This window comes from Ceratotherium simum, chromosome 8 (assembly GCF_057802395.1).
Source record: "Ceratotherium simum simum isolate JZ-2026a chromosome 8, ASM5780239v1, whole genome shotgun sequence".
NCBI lineage: Eukaryota > Metazoa > Chordata > Mammalia > Perissodactyla > Rhinocerotidae > Ceratotherium > Ceratotherium simum.
This window is the reverse complement of record NC_141907.1, coordinates 48928448-48943339: the sequence shown is the minus strand read 5'-3', so window position 1 is coordinate 48943339 and position 14892 is coordinate 48928448. Positions and strand designations below refer to the sequence as shown.

General features: G+C 36.3%; 1 protein-coding gene across 19 annotated transcripts in view; it reads right to left on the bottom strand.

The window, feature by feature from the left end:
• ADGRL3 (adhesion G protein-coupled receptor L3) overlaps positions 1-14892 on the bottom strand; it is an 812769-nt gene that overhangs the window by 169504 nt on the left and 628373 nt on the right. For 16 of the 19 annotated variants that reach the window (XM_087434392.1, XM_087434386.1, XM_087434391.1 and 13 more), the window contains 3 exons: positions 13450-13752; positions 11237-11340; positions 531-716 (listed from right to left, as the gene is read on the bottom strand). In XM_087434392.1, the coding sequence (XP_087290518.1) occupies positions 531-716; positions 11237-11340; positions 13450-13752 (593 nt within the window). The remainder of the gene's footprint in view (positions 1-530; positions 717-11236; positions 11341-13449; positions 13753-14892) is intronic. The other 3 variants (XM_087434383.1, XM_087434387.1, XM_087434385.1) reach the window with 1 other exon arrangement.

The following is a 14892-nucleotide window of genomic DNA, read 5'->3' as shown; positions in this document are numbered from 1 at the left end:
GGTAGTGATGCAAAATCCGAATAATTAAAAAATCAAAAGCAAATAAAAATTAAAACTTCTCCCATGAGTTTTTAAATGTAAAATTAATTAGGTTAAATTATTTCATTTTTAAAATATTTGTAATGGATTACTAATATCCTTTCTCATTGTCGCTAATTTTCTAAATTCCTACTTATTGATTAGACATTTGTGTTATTGTTAATTATTTTAATTTAAAGGTTTGAAAGAAAAAAAGAAAGAAAATAAATTGCATTTATCCATATTAACTGTCATATTTAGCATCCAAAACAGAGTAACTACTATGAAAAATAGAACTGTAAATTCAAAATATATACAGAAAGATTATCATTTATTGTTTCTGTAGATTGAAAGCCAAATAGGGTCATTATTATAATGAAGTAGTAAAGTGAACTGAATATAATCAGTGATTCCCTTTAGAATAATCTGATTGTATAGAAAGAGAGAAGTTAATCAGGGGAGTCTCACTGTTTTACTAGAACTTGAAAGATATATATAACTGAGGTCCTTACCTTGTTTAAACTGCGTGCAGCACTGTCTTTTCCACCGGGGGTCAAGTTCCGGAGTTGTACATCTAGGAGGCCTACCAGCTGATCCATGGCACGGACCGAGTAGGTGATGTCTCCAGCATTCAAATGATTTCTTGTCTGTTCAGCCAGCTCTCTAGCAATGTTGGCAGCTGTCTCTCCGGATTTCAACTGCAATTTTCAAAACAAAATAAAAAGGAAAGAGATCATAAATAAGAAATTTTATTGGTCTCTTTGGACAATTGTTTTTGTATATAAGTTATAATCATTGAGGTAAGAAATAGCTATTAAACTCCATCTATACGTGGAATACATTCCCCAAGTTTTCCTGCTAATCCATCTTTTTCTTCAATACCTGACTTGAAATTCATGTCTTTAGGAAGCTCCTCCTGAGGAATCTCACTTCTACAAATTTCTCTCACCTTAATTATCCATTTGGGTAGTTAAGTCTAAGGTTTGCCCTATGATTGATTTTCTTTGTAAGTTTCTAAATTGGACATTGATGAGTTTGCATTGTGAAACCCTAACCATGTTCTAAGTTCTCGAGGCAAGTACAAATTTTTCATCATGCCTAGTTTAACACTTAGTTCACAATGAATACTCACCAGCAGCTAAACTCAGAAAATTTTCATCCAAATAAAATCCCTGCTTTTCAAGGTGGTTTTCATCTTCTTACTAAGAGATTTTGCTCCCAATGCACTGGGTAGCAAACTACTGCTCAGTTTCTAGCCTTTTCCTTTTCTGAAACTACATGCTGATTTTTCAAGTATATTCTAAAAGAATATGTCAAATTGTCAACACTCCAAAGACGTTAGAAGAGACAAAAACTAATGCTCTATGATTACTTGAACAAACTTAATACCTCTGGGTAATAAAAAGATAGGAATATCTACTAGTTTGTAAGACAGGCGTGGGGAACTTAAAAGAACAAACACACACCAATAAGTGTAATTTCCCAAGTTGTCACGTTCTTTTAATTAATTTTTAATTTAATAAACTAAATTAAATTTAAATTAATAAACAAAAATAAGATTAAAACATATTTACACAATACAGATAAAAGTATACAATGCAAAAATAATGAATGTCTTTTCTTTTGCCTCTGTATATTCCCACTTCCCAGAGACCGTTAATGGTTTGCTATGCATCTTTCCAAATTGCCCTATTACTACTTAAATATATAACAATGCCATTATTTATAAAATGGTTTTCTTTTCTTTTTTTTTTAACACAGCCCAGTATAAAACTTATCACAAACAGAAAGGTCATCTCTTTGTAAGGCTATCTCCTTAATGGATATTCAGAAAGCTACAAGGAGCACGAATAAAACTTTTAGTCAAACAGGTCCTTGCTTATCTACTCAGCGATGCTTAATAAATGTTTGCAGAAGCATCGCATGCTAAAGAAACAAATGAATAAGTTGGAGGGATTGGAACATGTAAATTATTAACAATCACATCCTCAAGCATATAGAAAAATCCTAATTCAAAAAGTAAAAAAAATTTAGTAACATAAAGTGTTGTCTAGGATTTGTAGAACTGTGTATCACCAACATAAACTACTACCAGAAGTGTATATTTGTATAGCCCCTATGTAGAGCAAATTACTAGTGTCTAAAAAACTTTGAAATGTGAAGATTGTGTAACCCAGAGATTTCTTCTATCACTATCAACCATAAGAAATAATCCCGCAGGTATAAAAGAGAAATGTTCAAAGATGTTCATTCTAGCTTCTTTATAACAGAAAACAAAATGAGTTTTGATTGTAGAAAACTGCTCATGTATATAAATACTATGGAATATTATACAACAGTTTAAAAGTATGAAGGAGAACAATATTGTTAACATTAATCTTCAACATGTACTGTTGAGTTAAACGCAAGTATAAAACATTAGTTCTATATATGCTAATATACTTTAGCATGTTATTTGTGAAATATAAACATACAACATAAGTAGCATATAAACACGCTGCTTATGAAAAATATATATAACATTTTATGTGTTTACATATGTATATATATTTAAATACGTAGAACAAAGTCTGAAAGATGGGACTGCAAAGAAAAATCCTTTTCTGTAATATGTAAGTTTTACAAGAAGAATATGTTAATATATTATATTATATTATATATAATATATTATAACAAGAATATGTTAAAGTATTATTATATTGTTAATTGGTACTTTTTAGAAATCCTTAAAATGGAAAATACCAGCACTAAGTTTAAAGAGTTAGTAAAATATGGTCCTGGCCTGCAAACTTAAGACATCTGTTAAGACTAAATGGGATATATGATAAGCTGCAAGGATAAGTATGTAACAAAATCAGTGTAGATCAAAGTAGCATTCATGGCCCACTGATGAATCATGAAAGTACTTTAAGTGGTCAAAGAATGACATAAATGTGATTATAATGCATACATTTTAATTTTTACATACAATTTAGGGCTACTTACTGCTAATCTAGTAAATCAATTAACAATTTACAAAATTCAGTTAAATTAGTGAGATGATAGTACTCACTAAGCATTCAAATTAAGTATTCCATCAGTAAATCAGAACATCTGGTACAATTGCTTGGTAACTTTGCGAAACTCTTACTGTGCACCTGAATAGCCAGACAGCTAGAATTCCTATAATTTTCCAAAGGGGTATTCTTTTGATCAATGCACCATTCACAGTGTCTTGCACCTGTTGTAATTTTCCACCTATGCTATTCTTGTAATAATGAATATATTTACAGAATTACTATTGTCTTACTTTGTTAATCATTGTGTTATTGTGTAATTGTTTGATTTCCGTTACTATTATTATTATATATTGTTTTCTTCTATTTCTTTATTACTACATAGTACTTTTCCTATGAGAAAATGTCAGGGCAGATGGACCTCTGCAGTCTTTTGATTCACTTAAATGGGCCATATTGAAAAAAGTTTGCGATCTATCGAACTAGACAATACATTTTCTTTGTCAACATAGTATCTTCAAAAGTAAGGATGTAAATACTGACTTTCATTACATCTATCAGGGAACATTATGAAAAGGAAAATTATTTATGAAACATAAAAAAAAGAAATAATAGCACTGGTATTTTCATACTGTAATCTCATTTCTTTTTTTTTCTGTGTAGTTGTACAAGTATAGTCTTCAATATTAATTATTATAACATTGGGGAGGGACATGATAAGGCAGAAAAGAAGGCCTATGTAATTTCCTTATATAAAAATGCAAACTTTTTCATTGTGTACAATAATGAAAAAGTTGAAAATATAGATGACTAATAAGTCAAAATATAACTATTCTCAACATAAAAGATAATGATGCTGCCTATATATGTGTCAATAGCAGAAAGCGCAGTTTTGTAAAACAGTGTGAAAATGTGAAAATGAAATCAAAATATGAAAATCACTAGTGGGTTACCTTAAAAAATAGTAGTCACATTTTAGCATTCAAGATGTGTTTATTTATGAAGAATAAATCTATTAAGACCACAAAAGAACTCTGAAACTCAATGTTTACCAACAAGAAAGTTGTAGGGAAAAAAACAAAGTACAAATAAATTATAAAAATGTTTATAATGAAAATATGAAAGGTACTTTATTTGTTTATTTTTTTTTGTTTCTTCGTGAGGAAGATTGGCCGTAAGCTAACATCTATTGCCAATCTTCCTCTTTTTGCTGAGGAAGATCGGCTCTGAGCTAACATCTGTGCCCAACTTCCTCCACTTTGTACGTGGGACGCCACCACAGCATGGCTTGATGAGCAGCGCATCAGTCCGCAGCCAGGATTCGAACCTGCGAACCCTGGGCCGCCAAAGTAGAGCGCACAAACTGAACCACTATGCCACTGGGCTGGCCCCGAAAAGTATGTTTTTGAAGTAAAAAAGTAATATAACTAATTATTCATTTTTTCTTCTCTTCCTCTTAAAATTGAAGAAATCGTAGTATAAATCTTCTATTCATTCAACAACCATTTGTACACTATTTCCTGAGGCAATAAAGATGAAGGTTATATAGCTCTTGCACTCAGGAAGCTCACATTCTGCCAGATGGGATTGAGAGAGGAGAGGAGTGCGTAAAGGCAGATAATACTAATTCAACAATGCAACTGTAATAACAGAAATGTAAACGAAATATTATGGAAATATAGTAAAGGGGTAATAAACACCTAGATATGGGGTAGGAAAGCAACAGAAGGTAACAGCCAAGTGAACCTTAAAAGATAAGTTGAGGGTGACCAGGTAAGATGGAATACTGATGGCGACTGGTGGGGAGAAAGCCAAAACGATGCTATACAAAAACTAAAGTCTAGGATAACCATAGTTTGAGAAGACCGAGTACGGAAGTACAACAAAAAGAAAAAATATATACATTTTCTACCTTTAGAATTCAATATTGATACCTACATAGTACAAATGGTGTGTGTACATGTATTAAAAATATATTATATCTGGGTCTTAAAAGATAGGATGACTATATCTATCTACCTATTCATCTATCTACTTATCTATCATTTCACCAATTGTTTGATCAGTCGATATTTTCATTTTTTCTTTAACCAAAATTTGAATTTCTAATAAGACGGTGCTAAAGTCTGGGGATATAATGGTGAATAAAATGGTTCCCAATAACAAGGAGCTTACGTATTAGCAATGGAAAGGGTTGTTAAATTAACTGCACAATTATTTAATTTCAATTTTGTTGAGTACAGTATAGAATCCCAGTTTAAGGGCATTTTAACCTGGTGTATGAAGTTGGGGAATAATTTGGAAATGCTTCTCGGAGGAAGAATGTTTAATCTGAGATGGAATGGAAAAGAAGGAATTAGGTTGGGATGAAGGTGGGGCCTCCAGACAGAGAGCACAGATGTCTGGAGGGAGGGGATGGAGTCTCAGGAAACGCACAAAGGGCACTGTTACTGGACTTCAGGCAGCTGGAGAGGTGAGCCAGGAGCAGATTCAGGAGTCCCCATTTGGAAGTCATGATGAAGATTTTGGGAATTGTGCTAAGAGCAAGGGAAGGTGTAAAGTGTCTCAACAGGAGTGGTCTGATCAGGATTGTAGTCGAAATGAAGTCAAGATTAGAGAGCTCAGGAGTGAATGAAAGGAGACCTGCTGTGAGGCTACAGCAGTAAAGAAAGCTGTTGTGGATTAGGGTAGTAGCAGTGGAGGAAAGTGAAAAGTGGCCTGATTTGGGAGGAATTTACAAGTACAGACACATCTACTATCTGATTGGATGTGGGAGAGGAAGAAAAGAGAGGCACCAAGAGCCATCCCCAAGTTTCTTGTTTACACAACTTGGTGGCGGTGCCTGTTAACTAGATTCTCCCATCACCACCATGACCTCAACATTCATGGCTAAGTTCAAAGGTTGCCTTTCCAGACCAGGTCTTCACTGACCATATTCTTTCCAGTGGCATCCAGAAGCTACTCCACTGTCTTTTTGATTGCCATATTTATTTCTCTCATTACAGTTCTCATGGACTACAATTATCTTATTTCCATTCAAAAATACATACATATCTTGAATCTGTCTCAAGTCTTCTGTGCACAAAGAGGCAGGGTTGAAATAACGTTATTTCACATATCCTAGCTTACAGACCTCATTACAATGTCTATCTCTAACACTTCTTTTACTAAATTCTACAAAAACTATTTCTCAGAAATAAGCACATGTACACTGAGAAATCTTATGAGTTTTGTGAGGATTAGTAAATTAACGCCTGTATTGAAATGGTAGGATTATATCCAGGACTTGAATAGGGGAGGGGAAACCCTGCAGCTTTAGTTAAGAATAATAATTATGACGGAGATGGATACTATTTACATTGCAAATTTTGACACAAGTAAAAACAATTTTCTTTGAAATAAGCTTTGGCATCTTATGAGATTTATTACATCAAACATGAATCCAGTGCCAAAGCAATTTATGAAGGAGTTATTCATGGTGTTTAAGTACATAGCTACCATTTCTTTGAAAGATCTACCTATTTTGCTATATATCTAAGTCAAGTAGGTATATAAACAATAAAATATTTCTGTCTTACAATTAATAGTAGGTTAAATCAGCTTGAAGTCTTGGAAACCCCACCAACCTCTGATAAAATCAAAAAGCAATTTACTTTCATTTCATATTAGATCTATAGAGATTAAAAGAATGAGAACATTAAAATCTAGGTGACAGGATTCAACCTAGTCTTTCAGGGCAAATAACTGGCTCTTTTTATACTGTAAAATAGCAACAGTATACCCAGATCTTCACATCCTTCTTTAGAAAATGGAGGAAGAACCCTACTTGTCTCAAATCTGTCAGTAGCTTGTGTACAAACAAAAGAAAAGACACTTCAGTTTGCTGGAAACGGAAAGATTATTTCTCAGTGACACTTCAGGCATGTATTTTCCATATAGTAGTTGGATCAAATAATGAAGTAGGAAGCAGACCTCATTTTACATGTAAATAAATATGGAAGCTATTCAAAACTATTTTCACAGAATTTTAAATTGAAAAAGACTGGAGGGATTAAAAAGTGCAATAAACTCTTTAAAGGTATGCAAAATAGAATTTTCCTTTTTGAAACTGTGAGTCTAAGAAAGAGATCAAGCTGAAGCCAGAAGACTACGATTTTAGTAGGCAGTTATTAAGAAAGGTAAGAAAATAGGATATTTCGCTAATTATGTTTTGAGGAGGCAGATCTCTGAACTAATTTGTTGGCTTTCAATAAAAACCGGAAAATATTTTTAAAACATTAATTTGAAGATATATCTATCTATAGCCAGCCCTGGTGGTTTAGTGGTTAAGATTCAGTGCTCTCACTGCCGAGGCCTGAGTTCATTTCCCGGTCAGGGAACCATACCACCCATTGTTGGTTGTCATACTGTGGCAGCTGCATGTTGCTATGATGCTGAAAGTTATGCCATCAATATTTCAAATACCGGAAGGATCACTCATGGTGGACATGTTTCAGCAGAGCTTCCAGACTAGGAAGAAGGATCTGGCCACCCACTTCCAAAAAAATTGGCCATGAAAACTCTATGAATAGTGGAGCATTGTCTGGTATAGCGCCTGAAGAGGAGAGAATGGCACAAAAGACTGGGCAAGGTTCTGCTCTGCTCTACACAGGGTCACTAGGATTGGGAATCAACTTGATGGCACAAACAACAACAAATATCTATCCATCTATCTTTCTATCCATCCATCTACTTATCTTGGTACTTACCTTTCCTTCCATCCAACCATCCATCCATCCACCCACCCACCTATCTATCTCTCCTTTCTCTCTCCCTCCCCTCCTCCCCTTCTATTGTTGCTGGAGTAAATGTCCCTTTGTGTACAACTTTTGCCTTTCCCTTTCTGTACAAATTATGTTTTCATTAAATCTCATCATTATGAAAGTATTCTGGCTAGTTTGTTCATAACAAATTTTTTTGTGATATTCTGAATTTAAAGGCTTACATTTTCTCTGGTGAAATATAATCCATTCTCTATTATCACACAGAATTTACTCTATAATTTCACCAGTATATAAGTGGCCTGAATTCATTTGTGAGTCAGACACCTTCAAGATTCTTTGCCTGTTTTCCGCCTCTCGGCCTGACTACAGGGGAAAAAAAACATAACTCATTTCTTAGAGAAAATGAAAATATAAAGGTTGCTTTTTCCAACTAAAGTAAGCATCCTGATTCCTTTATTTGTATATACTTGCTGTCTACAATGGTGTCTGACGTACAGTGAGTGAATACTACTGACAATGAAATGAATGATCCTCCCCATTGTATAGATGGGGAGACCAGGACCCAGAGGTGTTCTTTCCTTTAAAGCCCTCAGGAATTCCCCAGAGGCACTATAAAGCCATAAGGGAGGTGTCTCACACTCCAGGGTGCATTCACCCACAAACTCCTGGGGAGGGGAAACTGAATACACAGTTTAAGCGAAAGAATCACCTTCTTTTTGGCATGTGTAGGTTGTTTTTTCACCTATACTTTCACTGGGGGTAAAAAGCGTTCCTTTACGTTAAAAGTCTGAAGTCCACAGAACTACAAAGTGGGGAGGATGGAAGGAATAACTCTTTCAAGACACCTATTTCACTTTAGTTTTTCAACATGGCATAAAAAAATCCATTAGAGAAAAAGGGGAAGGGTGGAGCAGAGGAGAGGGGATAGGACAAAGGAAAGGAAGGAGAGAGGGGAGAGGAAGGAAGAAAGGAGGAGAAGGAGATAGGAAAGGAAGGAAGAGTGAGAGGAGGGGAGCAAAAAGCTGAGAACTATGCTGGGTACTTTCCATTTGCTAGTTCAAGGTCATTTTCCATCTGTCTCCATCCTGCTCTCTGCCCCAGGAAGTGGACTTACATGGCTGTCATCAAGAGAGCCCCTCCTCTCCAACTTCCACTTGGGTTTGGCTAATGCGGGGCTGGGTGGGTGAATGGAGGAAAGAGGCAGAAGGACGTCAGGATATTTATTGCCCTAGATCTCTTTCCAATAAGTTGTCTGAGGCTAGGCTGTGTCTCTTATCTATAGGTCATCTTTCCTCTCAAGAACACTCTACTTCTAATTTTCAGTCACTCCTTTGATCCAGCGACCACAGGTCTGGGGTTGGGAATAGCTCCAACACCTGTTCCCAGCTCTGGGCTCCTGCTCAATCCCTTGCAGCTTGCCTTTGCTCCCTCAATACCACTGTAAACAAACCCTCTTCAAATGTTCCATCTGTTGGTTGTTGGGACTCTGATACTGAGGGAGGAAATGAGTTAAGGTAGGAATTCTGCAATAGACGCTTTGGGGAAAAGAGAGAAAATATGCAGAAATAACTCTGTGAACACTGCATACAAATTCTCTCGGCGTTCTACAATGTTAATATTTAAAAGTGTTGGAATTTTATGGTAAAGAAACGTGTTCAACTGCCATTATATTCAGTGAGTAGCATAAATATTTGGAGGTATAAGGGATACACCAGGTAAAAGAGTGGACAGAGGTGAAGAGAGACTAGGTAACTGAGTGTGTGATGTAAAAGCAATCATAATCCATTCTTGGTTTCACCAGTGCTGTGGCTAAGCACGATGTATTGATAAGCATGACCCAGCTAAAACTCCAGCTCCAAAACTGACCTAGGGTTAGTTATACAAGCCGATTCAGAGTGCTCCAAAGCCTTCTGTTATCCTTTTGAAGATTTTATAAATTTATGAGTAATCAAGCTAAGGTATATTATAAATTCCAATTGCCTAAATTCCATAATCTTATTATAATTATAAGATAACATAATTTTACAGACTCTGCAGAATTAAACAGAAATGCTCTGGAAGAATGGAACGTATCTGTTATAAAACAAAAACACCCCATCCATAAATCAAATGGGCCACAGCTGTCTGGTTTTTGCAAAGAATTATCTCTTTTGTCATAAGATTAGCAGGCCTGCAGAGGGAAGAAAAGAATTAAGCATCATTATCAGTTAAAGTCACCCAATAATTTCTGCAACGAAACAGTCCAACCACATTCAGGAATTATCATGAAAACACTCAGCTTTCTAGGTGAATTATTACTGAATTAATATTAACCCCTGGGCTAAGTATGTAGGGAGTATCTTTTAAAAGTTGCTAATGTAAGGAGATACGCTACTGATCTCTTAATCTGATCACATCCAGCAAGAGTTATTTGCCCTGGGGTCTGAGCTACATTGTAATAAAATCAAAGGACATAAAAACTGTGGCAGGAACAGTGCTGAAACTGGAGAAGCATCATTATGAATAGCAACAAGTATGGAGCTGCATATGTAAGAGGGTAACTAGAGTCAATATAACCACTGTTCTTCCATGATTTAGGGTAAATAGATAGTTATGGCTCATCTGCTAAACGATCTACTGGGTAGATATTTATGGATTATTATACAGTATATTATTGAGGATCAGCCTGGTTAAAAACAAATAGAGAAAAGAGCAAATGGCACAGACAGGCTTTTAGTAAGGCCATCATTTGTAATATTTCTCAGGAAAAATCTCTTTCAGAAATTCCTCAGCATAGCTAATGTACCATAGAAGGACTCTTCATTTTAGGAGTGCATAAATCCACACAAATTGCTATAATAAGGATTCATCCCATAGCCCTTTTGGCATAAATGCACATCTGGTCTCTGTTTGTAATGAAATCAATTCAAAGCCCCACAGTGCATTAATAATAAAAATGTTCAACATATTGCAACCAAATAAGCCCTGCAAATTTGAGTCTGCAAGATTCTGTCACACATGTGTATACTTTTAGCACTGATAAAGGGTTCGGTTACAGAACATTTATCAAATGGCTTAAAATTCCAAAGGTAGACATTTTTTTTTGTAATTATTATTTCCACAGGAAAATCCATACATATGTATGCTAGAAGCTTTTGCTTCCTTGATTTATAATACCTCTTGGACTTTTATATCTGTAGTTCACCATCCCATAAAAATTTTATTAATAATAAAATTATGATAAACAATACTGCCTGGCTTAGAGGAACTTCATGGATTTGCCCTTTAAGAACAACAAAATTCCACAATTAGCTCATAGCATATCAGAGGTTGTCATTAAATCTTAAATGAAATTATAACGGGAGAATTTTCCACATTAATTTTTTTAAAAAAATCTTGACTATTTTGTTTGCAACAGTTATAATCAACAACAGAGGATCCAGATTTGGCAAAGATTTCCTTGTCGGTGACACGATTTACCTTCTGTGTTATATGGTTAACCCAAGGAGAAGAACAGTTGCTAAGATCGGGTCCTTGGGGATCCCAGAGTCCATCAGGAGCCAGGCATAGATAAGTTGATACTCCTAAAATAACGAGAGAAATAGGTCTGCTGCAAATATTCAAACCAGCTTTTTACACTCACTTTACATCCATGGCATGTTTAAATACGAGCAAAAGGTAAAAACAAGATCATTAAACTGAGTCAGTGTTGATTAAACACCATGTACAGTGCCTGGCAAGCAAACAGCTTCAGAGAAATGTAATCCAACAAACAAAAACATTCAATATTTCTAAAACGCTCGCTGGCAACTACACCAGGTACAGGGAATAATTTCATGAATTAGATGGATGTGGTACCTGCCTCCACGGGGCTTATTACTTGAGTTTTCAGAGGCAAGGTAGCACTTGAGTCTTAAAAGAAATCGTTGGCAAGTTTTTCAGGAAAAGAAGGTGGGAAAAGACATTCCAGGTGGAGGAAAAATATGCTCTCTTTGGGAAACTTCAAGTGTTTTGAACTGAGGTCTACTGGATAGGGGAGCTTTATTTAACGGAGTTGGAAGGTAGGCAAAGCCAGATCATAAACTCCCTTGTCTGTCATCTGTGGATGCTGGAAAATCAACGAAGAACATTAAGCAGGGGAGAGAAATAAGCTGATTTAGGTTTTAGAAAGATATCTGTTACTGTGGCATGGAAGATGAATTTGAGGGAGCGATGTGGAGGTTGTGAGGTAGCTATTGCAATAATTCAAGCGAGAGACTGTGTGGGCCTCACCAAGGGGGCAGCAGTGGGACAGAGAAAGGGTAAAAAGAAGACGGCGGAGTATGGACAGTCACCTGGGAGGACTTCAGAAGGTTTCCTTTAAATCTTTTCCCCCATTTTCACAGAACAATAACGACATATTTCTGCAGTGCTTGGTAGTTTGCAAAACGCTTTCAAATAAAGTATTTCACTAACCTTCACAAACAAATGTCTGAAGTAGGGGGGCTGTTATTATTTCTCTTTTAGAGATGAAGCAACTGAGGCCCAGAACTAAGGGGACAGTGCTGAGAGAGAAGGTTTCAAACTGTTTTCTGATTTCATGACCACAGAAAACTTTAGAACTAAACATTGCCCCGCTTCGTAAAGGGAAGGAAGATTTCAGAATATTTTTAAACACTTTGCTGAAAAAAAAATTAAACACATACTTTTATAAAAACCAATATACTTTCTGGTCTTCCCACCACTTCATATACCATGAAACTCAGAGTGATATAGCCATTTTGGAACTTTTCTAAGACAAATCCTTTTAAAGTAACCAAATCAATATCACCCAAAGATACAGTCCCTAACAACTGTAGTATAGTGACATCTATTGCTTAATTTATTTTATTTACATATTTTATGGAATAATGCAAATTTTATTCAGTGTACCAAGTATTAGTTTTATGAAGATCAATGTATGTAACAATAAGAAAATCAGACTATTTCTGGCTTAAAAATTTTAAGTAATAATATAGTTACTATTTGGGAATATTATGAATATTAGCAGTAAAAGAAAAAAAAAAAAAAAGAGGGCAAAGAGCTATTTCGTTCTTAACCATCCCCTAGAGAAAACAACACAGCATTGCTCTCTCTAGTGGATGGAGAGTAAGTGGGAGGTTGGCTCCTGTCAGCATCATCCGTGAAAACGTTAAGAGCCTGTGACTATTAAAGGACAGCTACAATGACTGGTAAAAAGCATAGTCAAACTTCCTTTTTTGTTAAATTTTAGGTAGTTTCAATGATCGTCTTCTAACGGAAGTCCTCAACCTAATTTTCTGTCATCAATATTTGACGGTTGGTGACAAGCATGAGAACTAGCTCCTGACGTTCCAGCGATGCACTCCGGGCTGCTGAATGGAATAGCCATCTCTCTGGAGTGGCAGGGCATCCACAGTCTAACTGTAACTCGACCCATAGACCTCACCCCTGGCTGAGAACTACTGATCTCACATGTATTCCCACCAAAGTCTCGCCTGTGACTTCTTCAGATTGCATTTTCAAACCCTGAGAACACGTTGCTTTAAACGGGAATTTAGCTGAGTTCAGAATTGAACCAAATGTGAAGTAACAAAAATATGTAGGAACAAAAAAAAGAAAAAAGAAAAAAATGGCTAGAAAAGCAAGCCAAAGTAACAACATACCTTCAGCCTAGCTCTGTGGCACAGACCTACCTATAGTTCCTGCGGGGCACGGCTGCTTGGCCATCTGTCCTCGACGCGTCTTAAACCACACGATTTCTCGGGCTTCCACAGCCTCACAGCTCTCTTCCTGAGCTGGGATTTGGGACGACGCTGACGGAAGGTGTGTGGTAATGTCGTCAAGCACCTCGACAGCTGGAGACGGGGTGCTGGTACTCCGGTTTCTTCTTCCTGACACTGACGGGGTGGTGCTCCTGCCTGGGCTCCAAGTTGTGGTCCGCAAGGTGGTACTGGTGGTGGTGCTGCCCATGCCAAGAGGTCCTGTGGTAGAGATTTCTGGAATAAAATTCAAAAGAAAAACACCTACATTGCTGATTCCCAGTGGCACCTCAAGATGTCCTAATACTTCAGAAACCACTTTTATGTAACAATTCAAAGAGCCCTAAACATGAGAAAAATAAGTCAATACAAGCGCATCAGAATGCCACCCGGGTACCAAAACAGCCATTTGACCAATGCCAAACAGGCTTGTTTACCGTGCTTTTCAACTCTAGTCACAGAAAAAAAAAATTACAGCACAATCAACTCTTCAGTAAGCTTCTTAACGCTTCGGGCCTTTTTGACAATACTTAAAGACCTCTCCTTAGAATTTTCAAACTTCGCATACAAAGGGAGAGAGCCATATACAACATTCTTTTCACATTAAGTATCACCTGAGTTTCTAAAGATGCAGAAAATAGGGGAAGAGGCTAAACAAAAAGAGGAAGAGATCAGAAAAAAAGTGCTCCCGAGCTGAAAAGTAAAGAGCAATTCTGAGTATAGTCTCAACACAAATTAGAATAGCTTGCTGGTCTACCCTGCTGCTCTTAAAACTGACTCATCTTAACAAAACTTTCAAACTTGACATTTATAAATGTAAAGTATAAGTAGTTTTCAATTAGTTGTGTCCATAAATTATTTTCTAGCTAGATTTTTTTAAATGGGGCAATACATTCTAAGTTCCAAATAAAACTGGTTATATTCCTCTTCTAGATATTAACAGGTTATTAAACCTATAATGTAGCCAAAGGAATGTTCTAACAATGCTATGGAAATAATCACTGCAGAGAATCATATTTCAGGGAAAATATATTCATATTCCCATCATAGGAATGCAAGAGCACACCAGGCCTCCATATACACACACTACCTTCCTCACTGTAAGATTAGAAACTACTCTTAACCTCACTACTTGCAATAAACTGTAGAGGCATTGGCTCTAGTCAGATTCAAAGTAGCTCAGGTTTAAGGAACTGCAGGGAGTCCCATGATGAGCCTCCCGCTGTTTGTCATTCATTGTCTGCTTTCTTTAACACGTCATCAACTTGACTCTGCTGCCCCAGAAGAGGTGCCAAATCCATCACAGTGTATTTGGTGTATATAAAGCTTCCAAAAGCAGGATAAAGATGGCCGGGGGAAAGGGTAATGAATTTTCTG